The 23174-nt window shown below is 39.9% G+C and overlaps 1 protein-coding gene across 2 annotated transcripts; it reads left to right on the top strand.

Moving 5' to 3' along the window:
• Nucleotides 1–319: 319 nt before the first annotated feature.
• cd82b (CD82 molecule b) lies at nt 320–22526 on the top strand. 2 transcript variants are annotated; one of them, XM_083916144.1, is made up of 10 exons: nt 348–422; nt 4003–4045; nt 6203–6275; nt 7546–7618; nt 13539–13663; nt 15398–15472; nt 17443–17541; nt 18610–18783; nt 19842–19925; nt 20600–22526. In XM_083916144.1, the coding sequence occupies exons 3-10, from the start codon at nt 6213–6215 to the stop codon at nt 20675–20677; spliced, it is 771 nt and encodes a 256-aa protein (XP_083772270.1). In that variant the 5' UTR covers nt 348–422; nt 4003–4045; nt 6203–6212; the 3' UTR covers nt 20678–22526. The 2 variants fall into 2 exon arrangements, with proteins under 2 accessions (XP_083772269.1, XP_083772270.1); XM_083916143.1 differs by lacking the exon at nt 4003–4045 and having other exon boundaries at nt 320–422.
• The last annotated feature ends 648 nt before the right edge of the window (nt 22527–23174 follow it).

Below are 23174 nucleotides of genomic sequence, written 5' to 3'. Positions count from 1 at the left end.
ATCATAGTTTTTTAATTCCTTTATCAGAATCATCTTTATTCTTTAACTGTATTTCTCATATATTCATGTCAAATATAAAACTTCATGCATAACGAGCAGTGCTGAAAAATGCATTTAGTTATGTTCCTTAACTGACATAAAAATCATTATTTTTAATTGTAAATGGCTGCAAATGAAGTCCTCGGTTGTAAGACACTGCACCTGTGTGGCCTCTGCAGCTCTTTTGGCTCGTCGGGGCAGCAGAGGGTTAATGTAGTAACCATGTCTGCAGCACGGTTAGGGGTGTGAACACTTCCCCAGACACACTCACACGCGGAGAGACAAACACAAACCACCGGAGACAGCTTAGTCGCCGAGCAAGCAAGACGGAAGAAGGTCGCCCCCGCAGCCAACTGTTACCACCTTTGGAGGAAAAAGTCAAAGTAAGTTTTTACCGTTACATGGTTATAACTTAGCTAGTAAGTTAATAATATAGTAACTCAAGTCAGAATAGTTTGTGTCGGTTAGCCGCCATGGTATGTCTCTTTTACAAAACGTTGTTTAGCTCTTGAAGAGCCGTTAACGACCAAATGTCTACTAAACTAACAGCAAACTGACGTGTTGCGACCGTTAGCGTAGCTGTTTAGACTGAAAACGAGTTACAGTTGACGTCAACTTGCGTTAAAGTTTAACCGAACTGATTTGGGTTCACGCTAAAAACAAAAGACAATGAAATAAATCAAATAAAAAGTTTGGACAAACGACGCGACATGTTCAATTTAACTTTGCAAAAGTATTTGCTTACATCTGGTCAGTTTATAACGTTAATGAAGTCACCGCCAGTGTCAGGGAAAGAAGGAATATCTGTTAGTCACTTAGAAAAGCTGCTGACAGTAGCAAACCTGGTTGCGATGGTCACGTCTCAACTGTTTGTGAATTTGTCATTTTTTAACGCTTAACGACAGCTCTATGCAACGTTTTGTTCAATTCAATTCAATTTTATTTATAGTGCCATGTCATAACAAAAGTTATCTCAGGACACTTTACGGACTAGGTATAGAAACCTCCAAAAAAAAACTTTAGTTAGGTAAAATTGGAGTATTTCTTGGAAGATTTAGACAGGAGAGACCATCTTCCAAGGCGTACAGGTGTATTGACAGTGAAAATAATGTACATTTAAACAGCAAAAACAAAGAAATAACAAAAATAGCCTGTCATGACACAACTCTCCAGTAAACAAGGAAAACCTCCAAAAAACTCCTTTAGTCAGGTAAAATTGGAGTATTTAAGATACATTTATAAAGAAAGAAATAAATACATTAACAACCGTGATGCTAGGCTTACTGGTATGTAGGAAAGGTAGCCACTAAGATAGCCATGTATACATATATGAAGATGTTAACAGTGATCATTGTAATATCTTAGCATCGTATGCACCATACAAAGCTGTGTGTATAGACTTTAGGCAACCCTAGCTATTAGGCCCAGTTTAATATGCAACTCAATTTAATACAGTATTTGTGGTAGGGGGTCCCTGCTCCGTCTCTCTTTCAGCTAAGGGGTTGTAGGCCTTAAAAATACTGAAGACCACTGCTTTAAAGTATTTGATCAGTAAACTGCAGATATAAAGCAGGCGTTAAGTGGTCTCAAATATGAAGGACCTCCAGGACATGCTTTGTTTTCATGGGAAATAGTGAAAAATGATTTTATTTAATAGAAGAAGTATCAGCCAACTTGGAGACTGTACAGAAGTGTGTCAGAGTAACTGTCCTCATCGGAGGGTCCAGTGTATTTCAGCCTCCTCGGACACTTTCCTTTGGGGTCATCAGCTTTGATACAGTGTATCGTCAAAGTATTGCATGATAAAACAGCCTGAAAATAAGAATCAGGTCCCCTGTTTTGGACCAAGTTTGATGCAGCTCCGTTGTTGTATCTTTAACAAAAGGTGATCTATAGGACAACGACTTATTTTTATTAGAATGTGTGTAATCTGTTTAAAAAGGCTTGACAGGAAGAAAAAAAAAACAGGTTGTGTGAGCTGTAGGAGGCATCCTTTGGTAAAACCGAAGAGCAGCAGTGAGTAAGCAAGATGCCTCCTCACCACATGGGGAGCAACATCAGTTGCCGCAGTGCTCTTGCAGCTCTCTTGCATTAGGAACAAGTTTTTGGCAAATATTGTGGTTTGCAAGCAGAATATATTGGAAATTCATTCTCAACTCCTTTGTTATGTTTCAGTATGTTTTACTGTAAATATTATAAATGGGGTTATCCATTATTCATTGACATTTTAAATGTTATTTAGTTTGCTTTTGTTTCTTTACCATTCAACTATCCATGTATTTGGTGGGTGTTTCACGTTTATAATACAGTGGTATACCGCAGTTTGTAAAGTCCTTAACAGCTCATATACCCACATGATGCATCTTGAAAAGCCACAGTAGAGCAGAGGTGAGTTGTTTGCTGCTGTGCAGCTTCAGGCTATTAGTGAATGAGGCCTCATCCCTTTCTTTCTGCTTTATATCAGAAAATAATAACTTGGGTGCATTGTGGTCAGATTAAGAAAGCACATTTAAGTCATTTTTCCTCTTATAACTTGTAATTGATATCAATGTTTTTTGTATGAGTAATTAAAAAGATAAGTAATACACTAGTACTTATGCCAAACCAGCTGTGTATGGTTCATCACTTCCACTGGTGGTGGGAAATTACCTGGCATTGAAAGCCTGCGAGGGGAATTCACCCCTTTATGTCATTGGAGTCCCATCATACTTAATGGGAAATCCCCTTACGTCCCACAGAATTTGTTGAAGTTTATTAACTGATGCAACCTAGTCTAGACTACAGATTTTACGTGACAAGGATGAATGACAACCTCTACAGTATTGAACAATATTTTCATAATGAGATTTATCATTACTGGCAGGCCTAGTCATCGTCACCATTGCAAACTGCAATATTACACACAACCGGGAACTTACACCAATAACTGTTTTCCTCTTGGTCAAACAAATATGCTAATTTTTCAGTTTAGTCACTAAAATGCCACTCAGACAAAAGCTCCATGTAGGCAACATTGTTTACAGTGGGACAGTCAACAGTGTTGCTGATGTTAAAGCAGGTCTGGTATGGTATTGGGGGTTTTGGTAACAGGCAAGTTCGTGCCAGTGTGATAGCCTCACAGATGTGTAAATGGGTCATATATGAATAAAATAAGAGGGGATGGTAGATGGAAGTTGGAACATTGCCTTGTGTTTGTGTGCAACAGCTCTATCGTTGATCCGTGCTGGGTCCATTACTGACACTGTCGATGCCATCTGCCACTAATACTGCCTTCATAATCATCTCTGGCTTCCTGTATAACAACATCTAATCGCAATTTAGTGCACCCCAAAGACCGTTTGATGGTGATCACACCTTATGCCAAACCACATGGAGGGAAATGGGGGCTGCGAAAGGGGGAAAAAGTGTCTGTATGAGGTCACAGAGTTTGGAAAGTTCAGGTGACTCATTTGCAGCTTTCTTTCATTTCTTTTCTGCACATAGTTTTTGCACCATAAGCCTGAGCTTACTCTCATCTTTTTCTGCCTTCCCATTTCTAACAAACTAAATTGTCTTTTCATTTAAGTAGCATCTTGAGTATGCGCTGTTATACAAGGTTACTGTTTTCCTGGAAAAGACGTTTGGCTCTGCTTTGAATTTCCATTGCACTTTCCAGTCCTTATTTTCACCTTGGAACAGATTTGTCATTCACTTTCAGGGAGTTCAGTGTGATTGGGTTTGTCTAGGTACCTTGAGCAAAAATCAACCTCTAAAATGGCCCCACAGTTTACAGTATCTGCTCAATATGTGAGCTTGTGTGAAAGTTCTGCAAAAGAGTGTGCGTGTTGGCTTAGCTGCTAACCTCAATGTGTTCACTTGGATGTTTCAGAATGAATTTACCTGGTCATGTTAGCCTATTTCATTTATTGTTTGAAAAATATAAAAAATAGCACTGCACTGAGCATTGTTTGGAATTGTTTTCAGATGGACATGGCTCAGACAACAAACAATGGTTGTCATAACTACAGTAAGCCTTTTTTAATCTGCACCATCTAGTCATAAACACCAACAATCTTCTTTAAGGATTATCTACTTTGCAGGGGTATCTGCTTTGGGCTTTGCACTGTGTTCAGTTTGTAAACATGAATTGTGTTGGTATTTGGGTTATGAAGGACATTTAATAGCATAATATCAATGGTTATTAATAGCAATATTAACCTCAGCCGTCTTTTGACAGGCCTACTCTACAGATTGTGTCTTCCAGTCACGTATGTTAGATCGTAAAGACATATTTATTTGCTCACGTTTGCATTTGGTTACTATAAATAAGTAGTGTTCAGTGTTCATTCTACAATGGACTCGTGAAACTAATTAGATGGACAAAGAATTTGTAAGAAGAAAATTGTAACTTCAATCAGCCGGCAGAAATAAAATGTGCACAGTGTTTTTAGAAAAAAAAGTTTTAAAAATTAAGAAGTAATCAGTATGGTAACATGGGTGTTAAATACTGTTTCTTACTATATTCGGCCATAACTAATTTCCTGTTGTTGTGATATATTAAAAAGAGACGCAGCTGAGAGATTATTGCTTCCGTTTTTACTTCCGCATGTATAGACAGACACTAACCAACTGAAGGGGAATATAAATGTCTAGCACGCAGATGTAGCACAGAGATGTCAGCATTTTAAATATGCTCCAAGTTAACTCCAAAGTAATTTAATTCAACATATTAGTTTTTGTAGAAAGTTATAGCCTATTTTGCATCATGATACATTGCAATCTTACTCACCCAGCCAGCACTTGCTCTGCAGCCATACTTTTCAGTGCTTGTACTGTACTTGACTCAAATCTCTAAACAAGAAATCCACCATTAGGATAGAACAATATCAATCAAAGACAAAACAGTGCAAAACATTTTTAATGCATTGTCAGTAACTGTGTCCTTTATGTTCAGAGAAAATACACAATAAACATCAGCTCATGGGTTTTTGCTTCCAAAAGTAGTATACACTGTTTAAAATAGAACTAAATACACACTATTATAGGCCCAGGCATTGGGAAGAACCTGCAGTTTTGATGTAAAAGAGACAGGGAGAAGAGAACAGCTTGTCATCTGATACACAGGGAGTTGTCTCTATAGGATATTTTCAGACTCCTCAAATAACCACAATGGCTGGGTATATTTTCAGTGCACTGAGTGAAGGAAAAGGTCTGGTTGTGGTAAATATTTTGTTCTGAATTGCGGAGCCCAGGCTGAATCATGTTGCCAGGGAGCTTCATAGCTTCATAAAGTCCTACTGTGCTGTATGTGGTGCTGGCCTGACCTACAGGTGTTTCCTCAATGGAAAATGTTACTCACAGAAAAGTCACTGAATGCAGTCATATGTGTAGGCTTATGTGCTGATGTTCATCCGTGTACATAGAAAACACAAATAAAGATGAATGAAAGGTAAACTGATTGTAAAACACCAGTGTAACTTAAAACTTAAAACTTAAAATGACAGATTCTGAGCTTTCTTTGAGAGTCTGACTCACGACATGATTGTGTTGTTGCCATTTATGTGGTTGTATGACAGACTAATGAATCTGGCCGGATAAGGTTTCTGATCAAGCTTGTTACTGCTAGCAAACAGTTGTAGAGCAGCCTGGTTCCCTTCTGCTTGGAATGACAATAGCATGTCTAACCGCATGCTGTCATGGTCTCAGTACATTCATTGTGGCTTCACCGCTCGCCACTTTGTGGGGGTCTTCCCTCCAGTCTGTCTCACCAGCGTTGTTATTCTTATTTGTCAAGAATGAAACTATATATATAAGAAAAATTTTATCAAAAGGATACTATAATGTCTAAAAATAATGGGTTTTATGACAACAGACCAATTTTTATCTTGTGAAACTAGAGTAAGACTGGAGAATGGGGCCTATTGAAAATGAATTAGGCTTGATGTTGTTGCTTTGAAGATTTAATCTGTTTATCAGGCACCCAGCTGTGCAGATTTTCCGGTGTCCTTGTTTTGTGGCGTGGAAGGCTATCTCAGGGCTGGCTGTATTTGTTTTTTATTGTATCTTTTCTCCATCTTGTGTCTGTCTTCTCTTTTTATCTCACATGCCTGTCACTCATACTAGATTGCAGTATTACCCTCTGATGTTTAATTTAAGCAGTAAATTCTGTTTATTTCTCTTTCAGAAGTGCAGCCATGGGGAAAGGATGCATCACAGTCACCAAGTACTTTCTATTTCTCTTCAACCTCCTCTTCTTTGTAAGTAATCATTTCTCATCACTGCTTGGTGGCAGTGCTGCAGTAACTGCAAATGCATAGCGTGCATTGTCAGAATCAGGTCGCATGACTTCTTCTTTGTCAGCAGCTTTATTTACCCAAGATAGAAAGATATGTAGGTCTACACTATGCTCCTTCAGCTTAATCGGACACCTGTGATGCATTGGGAGCCATCTGATTCCTTTCAGTGGCACTTTTTATTTGAATAAGTGTCTATATCCAAATAGCACCAGAGATTAGTGGAGATACATAGGGAAATGTTGCTGCATCTCTGCCCGGAGCGAAAGACTATCCAAGTACCGCAGCACAGTCAGGACTAAACAACAGCAGATGGTTTCTGTTTGTTTCCTGCTCTCTCACACTGGCCACGACATAAAGTCCAGGATAAAACCCCAGACTCCTAAAACTTACTCTATGAGGATGTCCAGACATTTACAATGAGACTGCAGCTGTAAACCTGATGCAGACCGTTTGATGTGAACACTCAACTGGTGTCTAATAGGAAGCGTGTGTGTTTGTGTCAGTGTTTGTCCATGTGGACGGATTAGACTAGTGGAGGCTAGGGGAAGCCAGGAAGTGGTGGGCTAATGATGGCTGCCGGGAGCTCAACAGGCCCTCTAAATGAACAGCTCTTAACCATTGGCTCTAATGACTGTTCTGGGGTTGGGGAGGGACAGGAGAGGGGAGCTGGTGAATTAACAGAGCCTCTCATCTATGGATTTTGCCCCCATTACAGTGCCCCACAACTTCTAAACAAGTACCAACTTAATTACATAGCAGCTTTGAGCTTCATTTCCTAAGTACAAGGGTAGACAAGGTGAAACTGATAATTTTCTGTGGCTTTTAGACGCCAGTAACGCAATGGTCCATTCTAGAAGTGATGATTCTTCTCCTCATTTCTGATTGTCTTGAGACCTTTATCCTGTCTTAACACTGATCGGTTTGCTGTTCTGAATAGGATATGGGTATGATTATGGGTAGGTATGATTTGTGTTTTTCAATTATGAGAAAAACCAGCAGAGTGGGTCCATCAATCCTCTCCACGTCCTTTTTTTTCTAATCACATTGTGGCGAGAGAAAGAGACAAGCAGGCAGAGAGACCGAGTGAAGAGTTAGGATCAGATTAATTCCAGATGTGAGAGACTGAGGAAGCATAAATAAGGCCCTCTGTTTAAGACACACCAGCACAGATTTTGTGTTTTACTCTCAAATGAGATTTTGCGGCTGATTCTCTTATGTTTCCCCTCCACAGATCTTCGGAGCATTGATCATGGGTTTTGGTCTGTGGGTCCTCTTTGATAACCAGAGTTTCATTGCTGTTCTACGTAAGTGTTGTAACACACACCCACACACGTCCGCAGTCCTGCTGCCACGTCCTTAAGATAACACTGACGTCAACAAACATTCAGCTCTTTTGACCCATGTCAGTTCAGCTGGTCTGAAGGCAGTGGAATTGGAAGTAAAGATTTGAGAGTGTGCTTGTCAAATCCTAAACCCCAGGTCTACATTGCAGAGCTTTTGTGGATTTTATCCCATAAGACTCATTCCCAAGAAACCGCAAAGGGGTCTAAGCAACAAACCAAAAATATGACTCACAGATGAGACTTTATGACTTCCTCAGCCATTCAAAAGCTTCCCTGTAGACTCACACTGATAGACACATTTGTGGAGATCCAGGGCAGTAGGTGAGTCAGGGGAGGTGACAGGCTCACTAAATTACCAAGACATTTTAAGTTGTTTATTCTTATGTCAGTAAATAGCTGCGTTATTTCCCCCACAGTTTCCACAGAGTTGTACACAGATCTATATGAAGATACTGCATAGTGTAAAGAAACCAAAGCCTCCGAATGGCATTCTCCTAAAAGAGAAGTTATCAGCTTTGTCAAAGACAACAGTATGTCTAACTTAGGTTATCTTCTTAGGAGACACTAGAGAAAGCATAATGAAACCCTGTCCCAGCTGAAAAGAACAAGGAACCACGGATGGAAACTCTTAGTTGCCATAAATCTTGTTATAAATGCTTTCAGTGTATTCATCCCAGATGGAGCATTGCCGAGAGCAGCAGTGAGGTTTTCTCCCAACATCAGTCTATAAAGAAGAATTCTTTCAATTTGTTATCTGGCAACTTAATATGCGTTGAAAGTCAAATTCAACATTTCTTTCAGTGAAAGTATGATACACTTTTCCTATGAGATGGGCATATGACACGGGTTGCAGAGCTACGCCTGATGATGAGTGTTAACCCATTAGCCTCAGATGTGGTTATAACGTGTGCGATGTGTCAGTCTGAAGACTTTACTGGTCTTATCGTGTCAATATTTGAATAAGATTGTATATTTTGTTTTTTTGAGCTGGAACAATGAGTGTTTCTCAATACCCCTAGGGGTACTTTGGAGTACTGCAGGGGGTATTTGAGATTTTATTAAATGGTAATTAAAAAAATATTAGTCATGTATAATTCCCAAAATAATTGTACTATGATAATGAAGTAATTAGTGATGGATTCTAAACCATTTAATTTAGCATTTAAGTTTTTTTTTCATTTGCAAGGTTGTTGTTTAGCCTAGTAAATCAGACACTGATGGCAGAGCACTGTATTGTACCTCTTTATATAGGCCTTTTTTTTCTACCACTACAAGAAAGTAGTCGGCAAATGAATCAGTGGTAAAAAAAAATAATTGTAAGTCACAGCCCTAACTTTTGTAGCTTCTGTTTGCAGTCCATAACTACGAGAAGTTTAATGATGAGAAAGGCCAGTCTCTGAGGGCTGAGCAGAGCTGGAGAAATCTATATTTAGGCTGGTTTTCTGTGCTGCTTTGACTAATGATTTGTGAAAAGGCTGAAGTTATGACAAAGACCAAGCAGAACTGACCTTGTGTCCAAAACTAGTCGGACTGAGTCTTGTCCTTCTCTGGCTCACATATCAGCTCATGAGGTCGCTACTCAGGGACAAATCACTCTAAGGTTATTATTGAGCTGAGTTTGCTTATCTCCAGTCAGGCATCCAGAATATAAAAGCAGTGCAGTATCCATCATCCCTGCCAGCCCAAGTCCTATTGTTATGATAATCCAGCTGGTCCTCCTGAGATAGCAGAGAGATCCTGCTTCATTGATACCCTGAGGATATCCCTTTCTATGTGGGGCTTGATGTCCTTCTCTCCTCCTTGTAATTTTGTTCTATGTACCCTGGAGGGGTCAACTTCAACTCCTAACTGGGTCCCTGGATTTCTAACCTCACTGGAAATCTCTTACCGCTCCGTAGAGGGAAAAAACCCAAAGCTGCAGGCAGCTCTGTTTATTGACTCTGTATGTTCCCCTCAGAAGTTGTACCATTGCCTGACCATAAACAGGATCTCTGTGTTTTCAGTTTCCATTCTTTATGAGTTATATTAATAGATGCCTCTGCAGCTGTCCCAATGACTTCAGGGAGGGATACTTTGGGAATGTTTGGTTTTCAGGACCCCTATTTCTCGGTTAAAAGGGCGTCTTCCCCCCCAGTGTACAACCCTCCATATCAGTACAGTGATGTTAATAGTTACCTCAGTGACACTATGTCTTGAGTTTATCTTGCAGACACTTGCCAAAACACAGCTTGCCTCATGTTTAAACAAAAGTCAGCCTTGGAAAGGAGCTCTGTGAGCCAGAGAGCGCGCCAAAGCACAGTTTTAATTCAGAAACTTTCCAGAGTCATGAACAAAGGAAAGAGAACTTTGTTGGGAAATTATTTTCTTTGGGCCACTTATACTTAAAAAATTTAAACTTAAAAATTGAAGCACAAAGTTGATCTACTTATATTATATATGTACCTGTATATATTAAATCTGTACATAATGTCCATTACTTTTCTTCAGCTCTATACAAGTATGCGTGTGGCTCTGGTCATGTTTACAGAAGGACCTGCAATACAAAACAGTCTTCCCTCCTCTCACAGCAGTTTTCTTGAATTCTTGCGTCTTTAAATGGAAAGTTCCATTCAAACCACCTGAGGAACTGTTTTAGAATATCTAGCAGCGACCTACATGGAAATGTGCCATAGCACATGACAGAACAGCCCAGTAACTAGGCTTGTATGTGAAACTACTACAGAACACAGATGCACAGCAGGTGTACAATATCTTTTGCTCTGCTACTTTAATACCCTCTGCCAGGAAACACTTTTTTTTTTAGTTTTAAGACTTAGAAACAGCAACCAAAATGTAAAAGTCCAACCTGAACATGTTTCATTGTTAGCTACTGATTCTACATGATGTTGGAGGAGACGGTCGATCCAAAGATATGTGTTACCATGACATGCCAAGAATATTAGAAAACGGCTTCAATTAAAGCTTCAGAAGTGGTCACAGCAGAGAGTTGTTTTGAGGTTGCATTAGTGTTTTATGTTTCCTTTAACTCTAGGGTGTATGTTTTTACTGGAACAAGTGCTCATTTAATCACTGGGCTGCAGGGAAACTACATACAAACATCCGTCTCAATTATAGTTTCCACTTTTAATAACCATAGAAAACTGGATTATGATCTACACGGGAAAAAATATTTTTAAGATCTGCTGACTAACTCTCTATTATGTTGATTTAATCAGCCACAATGTTGTGCAGTGAAATAGTCCTGCTGCACATTTAGATTAATAACTGTAAACACATAGTATCTAACAGAAAAAAAACGTTTATCAGGCAGTCCCTGTTGAGCACTGAAACTCATGTTACTTCTTCCTCTCGAAAAGATCTAGAGCAGAGATACTGAGATACTGATTTACTGATTTATACTGATACTGTTTTTGCCACTAACTAGTACTCAACAGTGCCTTGCATGTTAGGGTTTGGCAACACTTGTTTTGAATATATTTTGATGGCTGCACTTAATCTCTTGACTGTCACTGAGGCTTCTGTTTACACCATTTCATGCATCTTCCTAAATTCTTCTTCTTCTTCTAAAGTAATTCCTGTTTTTAAGAAACCTGTGGACATCTGTCGTGTGTGTGTGTGTGTGTGTGTGTGTGTGTGTGTGTGTGTGTGTGTGTGTGTGTGTGTGTGTGTGTGTGTGTGTGTGTGTGTGTGTGTGTGTGTGTGTGTGTGTGTGTGTGTGTGTGTGTGTGTGTGTGTGTGTGTGTGTGTGTGTGTGTGTGTGTGTGTGTGTGTGTGTGTGTGTGTGTGTGTGTGTTTTAGAGAGAAAGATTGAAATAACATGCTTCAACAGAGGGCTGGATATAGAATATACACTATGCTCGTCTGCCTCCCTTTAAATGCTACCCTGTAGCCACATAAACACTCTGCATATGTTGGCCGATGTACTTATAGCTTTCAATTATTCTCAAACCACCACATGTGTTGCCCTGGTAGCCCATATAGAGATGTACATGCATGTAATGACATCATTGTGCCAGCATGTGTATTTTGTGTCTGTATTGTAAATAAGTATATTTATTCACAGTAACTACATATTACACTATAACATTTACAAAATAAAATCTACATAAAATATAATTGTTTTGCGTTAGGGCTGCAACTAATGATTGCTTTTTCATTATTGATAAATCTGCAGATTATTTTCCTGATTAATCTTTTGGTCCATTAATTGTCAAAAACAGCAGCTCTTCACATTGGAGAAGCTGGAACTATATAATGATTGAAGTTTTTGCTTCAAAAATGGCAATTTATTGCTGGATTATCAACAAAGTTGTCGACTGATAACTGCTAACTATTTATTACATATAGAATGCGGATGTCCTACTGGCAGACTGGTTTAGATGTATACCTACAATGTCTCTATACTATCAACTGTCCATTAAAGTCGAAACTATCAAAAGTACATAAGAAATTATATATAGACTAACATGTAAAATTATTTATTAAACTGTTATACAGGAATAAACTGTTATAAGCAAGAAATAATGAAATTTATGGGAAAACCCTGCCCAGCTCAAGACCCTAGATTCCGCCCACGCCACGCAATTAACTGAGTGAAACTAGCTCACAATTCTGTCTCATGGCAGGCAAGGGAAACCTACAGATTCAGTTTTATGAAAAATAAATTCATAGTTTTCCGCCTTGACTTAAAAATCTTATTATATGTGATTTCATTTATGTCTCTAGTCGAGTGTAGTGGTTTATTCCAAAGAATTGGGGCATGGTAGGATAATGCACTGCAGCCCTACAGATTGCTTATTTTACTTTGAAAGAATGTAACAGCTTGCATCCTGTGATAATGAGTGTACCTTACAGAATATAAAGACTGAGGATGTCTGCAAATTAAAGTTGTGCTAAATCATGAAGCCACTTGTAGTCTGATTAGGTTGTCTGTGTGGACAAATGTAATCTCAGTGTATGTACAGTCATTATGTTTTACACAGTAGAGTACTCAGAAAGACAATTACTATTCATTGTGCATCTCTAGTGTATACTATATTCGATGAATGCTGCATGAAGCATCAGCAGCTAATTTGATAAGGGAAGACAAGAAGCGTTATGTTCATGGAGCAGTGGTGGAGGAGCTGCTGTGTCTGTCTGCTTCTTCACCAAATGGATGGGAGGGAGTAATCTGATAGCTCTGGCTGGTTTGCTTGGCCCTGGAATCCCTCAGAGTTGGAGCCATTTCACAGAGCTCAGATTCTGGCTTCATCTGCAGACCGAGCGCTAACGCTCTGGAGCTCCTCCAGCCCAGATAACACACAGCCACATAATGGCTCCAGTTTATCTCCTCTCCAACGTTCCATTCTTCCATTTTAGTCCCTGCCTCCTCCTCCTGGAGCTCTCCCGCTTTTCATACCAGAGAAGGAAATCAATTAATCTCGTCACACATTGGTCCAACTCTCTCTGGTGGCCTATTTAAATAATAATTTGTGGGAGAAAAGCACCAGAATGCTCTAAAATAAGAGAAGAAGAAGAATAGTTTTTTGGCTTGCAGTAACTATCTGGATTAAATGGTTTTAAATGTGAATGAGGCCTTCCTCTGATCTGCATTTGTTTGCAGGCATACACATACACACACATACAAACTGTGGTTAAAGTAGAAAAACAAGAGCAGAGATCTTGGGCCTGCTACTGTTATTCTACTTTAACAAATCATGTGTTAGTGCAGTTTGTGTGCTAACTTGTTGTGTTAAATAAAAAAAAAATGTATTTAACTACAAACTGTTGCTTTAAAACTATTGTAGCAGGTGTTTGGGTAGCAGAGGATATAGGTTTCAGTGGTTATGTGTAAGTCCTAACTCTTCCTGTGTTTCGTTCTGTTTACATCTGTTCTCTCCAGAGGAATCATCAGACACGGTGAAAGTGGCTTCCTACATCCTCATCGGCGTGGGTGCTTTGACAATGGCCATGGGTTTCTTCGGCTGCATTGGAGCGATCTACGAAATCCGTTGTCTGCTGGGTCTGGTGAGGAATGACATTCACTTTAAGCTCCAGTGCAGACATGCTAAAGCTTGGGCTCATTTTCTAAGAGGCAGACTTAGAGTGCAAGAATAGGCAGTTTAAAACTAAATATGCATGTGAAACTAATGTAAGATCTAACACCTGATTGCAGTCATTACCACACAGGAGGAAACTAAATGTTTTGTTTTGTGGCAGAAAAAAATGAATAGGTTTTAATCCTTGAAAATTTTGTGGAGTGGCACCCTGGTGTGCTGACCATGAAGTCCAGCGTCCTCCATTTAAGTCTGACCGGAGACTTTGTTTAACACTTCTGAGCTCGCTCTCTCCCCTCACTTCCTGTCTTTAAATAAAGGCATAAAAAGACAAAAAATAATACTCTCAGAAGTGTTTGGCCCTTGAATGAACCATAGAAGTGTTTTTGTACCTACAAGGCCTACAAACTATATATTATTGTATATATTGTATATTACAGTATAGTTACTGTACACTTACATTTTGCATGAAACATTCACCTAAATTCACCTACTTGAGGTCTCCAGCTTGGCTAAGAGCACATGATAGATTTGTGCTGACAATAAAGCCCTTTCGCATGTGTGCTTATGTGTGGGCCAGGACCTCGCAGCATGTGTGGAATTTAGCACGGAGGGGGGGGGTGACAGGGATAAAGCCGGTGAGGTGTAGGGGGTACAACAAGAGTGGGGATGGGTGCATAACCTCAACAGCATTAGACCTGCTAGGGGTTAACTGAAGAACTGCTGTGACCTACTTCACCCAGTGACAGTGACCAGCTGGTAGAGGACCCCTCCCCTCCATCTCACACACACACACACACACACACACACACACACATCACATTTACACTCAAGGATCTTTAATGGCTTACATTATTCTTGCAGAACATTTAAGAGATCAGAGATTAATGACAGTTTAAATTCAAAGTTAACAAGAGTTTTTTTCTTTTCTTCTTGTTTTTTAATGTAATTTAAAACCTGTTAAACATGCAATAGTATGAACGTTTGGTCATTGACATATCTTTTAAGCTGAGCAGCAACATTATCATTCATTTGGAATTTCAAGCCACCTGATGAACAACATTAACTCTAGCTCTGTTTTGATCTCCTGAGGAAAATATGTCTCTTTAGCTGCCTATTGCTCCATTGTGTTCTCTCTGCTGTTTGGTGCTGACTGAGAAAATAGTGTACACTGGGTTTTTTAAGATTATTTTTGGCAGTTTTCCAAGCCTTTTTATAATATAGGATAGACAGGAAATGGGGTGAGAGAGGGGGGGGACGCAGCAAAGGGCCACAGGTCAGAGGCCGCTGCCTCGATGACCTCCAGCCTCTTTACAGTACATGGGGCGATTGCTCTAACCACCCTGTGCCACCGGCCGCCCCGTACACCAGGTTTTTAGAGCTTTTTCTCTGAAAACAGTTGCCTGCTGCAGCCTAAAATAACACTATGAGAGCGGTGAGAGTGAACCAGAACCCTAAGGTTGCAGGCCGGACAGATAAACAATGGGCTGAATCAGAGGGGAGCTGCAGAACCTCTGTAGGTTCATCACTACATAATGAAACCCCTTCACATGTAAGATTGTTATCAAATCGTCTTTTGATACAGTCGCTTATAGCTGTTTGAAATGTTTTTCTTTATTTAATTTTCCATCGTTTGTAATAGGAGATTATTGATGTCATGCAGTATTTTGAGTGTTTTGGTGACCTGTCCCTTTATCCCCCACAGTACTTCACCTGCCTCCTGCTCATCCTCATCGCCCAGGTCACTGCTGGAGTTCTCATTTACTTCCAAAGAGATCGGGTAAGACACTAGCACTATTGCACTTTATTTTGCACTTTTCTCATTTCCCCTTTTCTCAGTATTACTTCTTTAGAAGAAGAATTTGTCCTTTTTTAATTTTTTGTCTTAATTCTTTCACCATTTCACTTTCTGTCCTAATTTGATCTTCTTTCGCCCTTGAGCCTCTGCTGCTCATGTCCTCTTTCTCTTTACTACTGTAAATGTCTGCTTTCCCTCTTCACAGCTGTGACTTGCCTTATTTAGGTCTTTGGTAAGCCTGTTAGGGAAGCCCCTGCAACCTGTGATGAAACACAGTTTTGAACCTCAACGAATAGAAAGTGACATGGTGTCGGTTTGTGACTGAGATGAAGTTGGATGTTGGTCGGAAGTGAGGTGAAGCAGGTGGACTGAAGGAAATGTGTGTCGACTGTATAGGAAGTAGCAAGCAGGCTCTCACACTGAATGTTTCCATTGTTGCCTTTCTTGGTTCCCCTGCTGGGTGTTTTTTGATGTTCGAGGAAGAAAGTAAACAAATTCATGGTGAATGAGTGTTGTTAAAGCTGCTGTCATATGCTGACATTAAATTGGTATGTCTAACGCTGCCTCATCTAAAACAGTAATTATCACCCCAGGCAAAGAAACCACTTTCTACTGAAGTCTTTGAAGAAACAGTGCCCCCTACGGTCGGGATCACCAACTCACCAGAAGTTGATATGTTTCTTTGCTCTGAGTTGAGACTTTGTTTGCTAGATAAATAAGCCTAGGGGAAAACATTAGTCATTAATACACAGGAAAGGGCAAACTGGAAAACAAGTCGGACAGGTCACAACAAATCGCCACAAATCGTCACTGTTCAGTGGAAAACCATGTGTCTCAAAAATGGAGGATTTAGAATATTTCATGTAAAACGAAAGGTTGAAATGTTACTTGTGTTTCACCTCTTAAAATAATTCCAAAACCCACTAAATTATCCTTTAAAAAACACATTGTCACAAAGCTCTCATGAAAAGTTGACATTTTGGAGATTTCAGTTTGTTGACTTAACACCAATTTCAAGAGCACAGTTTTTCTTAACCCAAACCTTTTAGAAGCAAAAAAAAATAAGATTGTTCTTTTGGTGAGTTTTACATCTGCAAAGCATTTGGGCTACATAAACATGTAACTCAACACACTTTATAAGTTACGAAACACACCATAAAACAGAAGCAAGTTTTGAAGGGGTCAAATCAGTAATAGCACCAGCCTAAATAAGAGCCAGTGTGTTTGCATTGTTTGTGTGAAGGGAGTATTGTATTTGAACACACCAACCTCTCTGACCAGTTTCATACTCTGAACTTGTCCTCTCCCTCCCCACACATAAAAAGCATGTCCTTTGATGAACCAGGATAGGATTATTCAGGCTAGGTGGAGGCTGCCCTATCAGCTGTTAGCCCTCCAGCATGTGTGCGCATGAACTGCACACAGCTGTTTGTGTGTATCTTCAAGCGCACGTGTGTGTCTGCAACCCTCCCTGTGTTTAAGGTTTACCACAGGGCAGGGTGGTGCCATTTCCCAGAATAGGGAGAGGCTCTCAGTCATCTCAGTAGAGCTCTGAAGATACATCGCTGCTGCCGCTCTGTGGTCCTACACACATAAACACAGAGTCATGCTCCTAAGCTGCATTTGTGCAACATTTGAGCCCAGCGTGGGACTTCACAGGGCAGTACCACCCGAGGTGTTGCCCTAAGAAACATTAAGTTTAGATGCTGCCAGTACATTTTAGAACAAGATTTAGCATGGGTGTGTTTGTTGTCCTTTCTTCAACACTGTCTCTCCATCCTGCACCAAAGATTGATTTCTATGTGAACAATCTTTTTATGGCTTTCATGCAAGCATGCATACACATACTAGTCATGTAGCTGTCTTTTGTATTTGTATCAACTAAAAACAAGTGATCAGTATTGTCATGATGCATGAACCTTGTTGATAATGTATCCTCATCTCATCTCCAGTTGAAATATGAGATGTCCAGCATCATAAAGGGCATGATAATCAACTACACCGGCCAGAACAGGACCACAGAGCACACCTGGGACTACGTTCAGAGGACGGTGAGTTTATTCAAGACACACACAAAAGTCTAATGTAAAATTATTTAAATGGAATGCACCAAACAAGACTTTCGTAATAAACTGTTTACATTGCTGATACCATTGATACCCCTTTAGTTTGAAAAACCCATGACACCATGCCCGAATTGTCATAAGAATATACACAGCTACATGGTTACACGAACAGCAGCAGATCAGATTAACAGATTCTCTCTTAAATGACTCCAACAGTAACATGATGGCATATATTTCTATAATGGTTGTCTCCAGTGTGAATTTAACTCTTAACCCTTCAGGACTAGTCTGATCCCATACCACCCCGTTTGCTGCCATTACACAGGACAGCCGCTAACTTAAGGTCCATGTCCAGGCTGCCACTGCAGAACGTATAACGGAATAACAGCATGTGTGGACTCTGCCGGTTCATTTGTTGATGTTGGCTGACTCCATTTAGCTATCACTGTTGGCTGCAGGCGAGCTGAAGAGAGGCGATGGAATCTGGGAGCACGCAAAATGTTACATCCTTTGGAGTTTCCTGGAAAATCCGTCCCAAAAGTTTGACATGGAAATCAGTTCACAGGCTGTTACAGTCAACCAGAGAAAGTTGGTGAAGGTCTCAATTTACATAGTTAGTTACGTGAAAAAACTGGGACACTTTGGATAACCCCCAGACCTCACAGTGAACAATTTTAATTGGAACTATTTTCTAGAACGAGGTCTGGGTTTCAGTGCTTTGAGAAGAAAATACTAAATTCCATTCACTTGTATTGTGTCAGGCTGAGAGCAGAAGTTTGAGAGAGAAATCTCAGAATCTCTGCACATGAAACTATTTGCACATATGCATTTTTCTTCACTATCTCCCTCCTCCCTCTCTCTCTCTTTCTGTCTCTCTCTCTCTCTCTCTCTCTCTCTCTCTGCCAAGCACCTTTCCCCCTGATCTTTCTGAAATGGCAACCTTAAAAACTGCACGTCTCTCCTCTCTTTCATGCGTCATTTTTTTTTTTTTTCAATTCTTCCTCCATCTCCTAATTTTTTTACTCACATCCTGCCTCTATTTCATATCACCAGATGAAGTGCTGTGGATGGACTGGTCCAGGCAACTGGTCAGAGAACCTCTTGATCAAAAACACCACCCAGAACCTTTACTCGTGTTCCTGTCGCAACGAATCCCTGCCTGGCACGGACATCAAGCTCGTAGGCCTTTGTGAACACCTGTCCACAGAACCACCCATCTATGAAACGGTACATAACATAAAAATCTGCAATGCTGTTTCTGCACTGAGGTTGAAAATCAATTTGAATTTACTGATGAAGCCAACAGCTGTTTACCCAACTTTCCAATCAAGGCTGACTGGCAACATTACATTTCTACAGTATATGTGAATTACTTTTTGTTATCATTACTCTGCGATTGGTTGTATAATCCTTCCAACTGTGGCTGTTTGGTTCATAATTTTTGTGGTCACACATTCAGCCAGCCACCGTGTGAAACAGCTGTGCAGAACAGGTGCAACCCCGGTCTGTCGTCTGCTTTACTGTGTTGACCCAACTACATGAGGCTTTTTCCATTAGGTTCAGCCATGATTCATTTACTACACAGACGTGTTGGATATCACTCAGTTCAGCTGTTTTTGCTTTCATTCACAAATATCTTAAAGTGATACCACAATTATAAACATAACATTCATTTTAATGGATTTAATCGGCATGATTAGGTCTTTATGATATGGTTTGCAACCTGGGATTGCTATCGAGCCCCACTGAAGTTTACAGAAATAACATTTTATGTGTGAATGCTTACAGTCTAAACCTGATTCAGTGTTATTTCAGCTGGCTGAAAAATGTTACAGCACGCCGGCATTATTCTGACAGACCTTACACCTTTATTCATCATGTAAGTCGCTTTGACTGGTGTTGTGTAAGTCCTGCTGCTAGCTCAGTGTGGCACTGTGGTCGTACTTAATCAGCACAGTGAACACCTACAGCCGAGGCGAGTTGTTTGTGCTGTGTGATTTGTTCAAACACCAGGAAAGCTCTACTGTTCTGTTGTTATGTCTGCGTGTTTCAGAAACTTTACTCTGTCTCTCCCTCTCTATACTGTTTTCCCCAGCTCAGCTAAGCTGTGTTATTCTTCTCCTCACTGGCTTAGTCCAAAGACAACAATTGTGTTTTAAAAAGGCTCTGTTCATGTCCGGCTGGGATCACATAGCCATTCATCTCTGCTCTGAAAGTTGGCCCGCAACCCCCCTCTTTCCATGTCGTTCTTAACCCCTCTCTCTCCCTCTTGTTCTCTCCTCTAGGGCTGTGTAACCAGTGTAGAGAAATGGCTCCTGGAAAACTGTGGAGTTATTCTGGGAATCTGTGTCGGTGTAGCAGTCATAGAGGTATTTATCTCTCCCCCAGACTTATCTTTAAAAATGAGGGACTAAATCCAAGCAAAAAAAAAATTTTTTGTTTAATTAAAGCTAATATGAGGTAAAGAAATAGTTCTCCAATTTAGGCAATCTGCTTGTTTTCTTCCTTGTTGAGAGTTCACACAATCTGTTGTGTCTTAAAAGCTTGTTTATTTTTGCAGAGAGCTTTTAACTCCCAGCTGATCAGTAGATTTTCCAAAATCTCTATCGATAAAAGCAAAACACAACTATATATCATTTTAGATATTAAATGCAACTAAAACATCACTCAAGTTTCCACTCCACTGAAGAGACAAAAAAATGACAGGAGACGAAAACATCTGATCCGTGTGAAGTGATGAGGAGATTTTAACCTTCCTCAAAGTAATAAACAAACATAAATTCCATAATTACATGATGCAGCCTTACATATGTTGCGTCTTCTCCTCCTGTTGGCGATTAATGGCACCTGTCTGGAGATTTAGCTCCACCTGCTGTTTATCTCAAGGGAACAATTCAATTCACATTTTCTGGAAAATTGGTTAAAACCTGGCTACTCCTGTGCATGTGATTTAATTAGTTGACTTCCACATCTGTGTTGCTTGTTTGAGTGAATGCCCCGCCGGTCAGCTTCCACTGATAGTTGACTACTCCATTTCCTCCAGCTCCTTGGGATGATCCTCTCCATGTGTCTGTGCAAAAGTGTCGTCGTGGAGGATTATACCAAAGTACCGAAGTACTAAGCTGAAGAAAGAGCCAGCTTCACACCACACACAGATGGATGGACTCTTTGCCTCTCTCTTTCTCTCTCTGTCTCTACCCTCTCTCTCTCCTTGTCTCACATTCTTATGAACACACAAATTAAGACAGCTGTCTCCACCATTTGAGCTTCTCCTGCCTTGACAGCTGTGCAAATTTCTCACGCCCCATATGTTCCACATGCACGAACACACACACCTCTCAATCAAGCTTTGACACACTTGGACATAATTATTTTGTGTTTTTTAAGGAGACATTCACAATGTTTTGGTAATGTATTATCGAAGGTGGAAGCCTGGAAATTTTGCAGTTTGATACTATGCAAATGTTCATTTATGTGTTGTTTTATTTTCCTTGGCTGACCTCAATGAAGTGCTTAACATAGTAGTAGAGAGAGCACTTTAGTGACATTTGGTGAGCTGAGATCCGGAGCATCCTCTGGCTCTGGGGCATGGAGATGACAGGGAGACGGGAGGGTGTGAGTGGGTGCGTGGTCGACGCTCTCAAGGATTGATGCCACTTTGTGATCCTGCAGCTGGTATTTTTGGTGTAGAGGGTGGAGGAGAAGCCCAGGGCAGGGCTGCTGTGGTGGAGGTTTTTGGCTTCCGTCATCAGCTCCTTGTACCCAGTAGCCCTGATATTAACCTCCGTTTACACCCACTGCCACCGCCTCCTCTTCCCTCCTGCTATCCATCATCTGTTAGCATCTCAAAATCAGGTCTCTGTCCTCCATTTGGGTGTGTCTGACTGGTAACCAGTAGCTTTCCAAAATGACTAGTTTTGCATGAAGTAAGTGTGTGTATGATGTGTTGAGTGAGTATTTTATTTCTTATTTTATATTCTCATGTCATCTCTTTTATTTTTTGCAACTGTGTATATATATATATATATATGAATGGGACAGGATTATGGCACTTCAGTGCTTGGTCAGCGTTTTTATATTGGAAAGCTGTCACCCACATGCTCTTGTTTTAAGAGTCCTGTTGTTCTTTGTTTCCTTTCTGTTGTTTATGATGTACAGAATGTGGCTGCCAAAGCAGCTCGTCAGCACTATTTTGGTCTGAAGCAGAGAAATTGGAACCTTAAAAGTGAATCTGTCACTCTTGAAGCTATATTTTCATTTCTTTATCATAGTATGAGTTTGTGATAGCACCTGCCCCGAACATCTCTATTGATGCTCCTTACACCGGATTTCAATTTGAAAAACTAGTTTTTCTTTTACTATCATAGCAGTAACTTATGAAAACGGCAGCTGTGCAACCACAATGTATTTCCCCTTCTCTGCATGATTGTTTGTTTTCCCAGAAGTCATTTTGCCTGGCTTTTTTATTAACGGTCACAAGAGCAGAGGGGGAAAAAAGCCTCACTGATTTCATATTTTAATTTTAACCAGAAAATGTTCATCAACTCATGCTTTAAATTTCCCCATCCTACTTCTTGTCATCTCAGTTCTTCCACATAATTGCAAGCACACTATTATTGATGAGTTTATGGTTAATTTAGTGGATGGATTGCACTTTTAGGAGGGTTAGTCTCACAATTAATTTCAAATCATGTATCATCATGCTGCAATAACACCAGGGCAGAAAGTGTCCATAGAAAAAAGAACTGTTGTGTCTGTCAGAATTACAGCCTCTATTTTATGACCTGCCCAATTGAAACATTAATTTATCTTTATGAGATGAAGGCTTTCATTGTGTTTAAGATATTTTTACACTTTTACAAAAAAATGAATGGTTTTGTTTAGTAGAAGACGTACAGTTAGTAAGATGTTTAAAAACAAATGTTTCTTAAAAGTATTGAGAACTATTAATAAACCTGATCCTACTAGAATCCATTGAACATGTCTTTCATTTTTATGTGCGTTTTTTTTATTTTATTTAAACTGGTTACAACTTTAAATGTTGGCAGTATTTGACCTTTCTCTTGGTCAGTTGTCAGGTGTTGTACCTAAAACAACCAGAAGATGGCAGTATATATTAAATAGTGTCAGGATCAAATAGCAGTGTATTTGGACAAGATGAAGGAATGATGATGTTATGGCATTTTAAATGTAAAAAAGATTCTTTATCAACGGGTTAATTACTTTTTAAAGATTTGTTGAAGCTGCAGCTTTTTTCATACAGATTCTAAAGAAATTACTTATTTCACTGTGTTCCCACTTCTACCCCTCTCAGCTAATTTTGTTCTTGTTTTGTCATCATTATTATTATTATTATGTTCCTCTTTAGTATTTGGTGTTTTCTTGTTCATTTAGTCTGACTACCCTGTGGCTGAACAGAACAAAGATTAATTTCCCAACGATAACAGGATTTTTACACAAGAGCTCCTCCCTTAAGATTTAACTGCAACGACTCTTATCAAGGAAATTGAGCCTCCTGATGTCATGCCAGAAGCTTATACCTTACTGCTAACTCACCAGCACTGCTTTTACACAAAATAACACAACCATGGCACTGACCTTGCTGCTCTAATCCACGA

The sequence above is a fragment of the Echiichthys vipera genome, assembly GCF_963691815.1.
Source record: "Echiichthys vipera genome assembly, chromosome: 7".
NCBI classification, from domain to species: domain Eukaryota; kingdom Metazoa; phylum Chordata; class Actinopteri; order Perciformes; family Trachinidae; genus Echiichthys; species Echiichthys vipera.
Note: the sequence above shows the minus strand (reverse complement) of the source record. Positions and strands in the feature narration are given on the sequence as shown.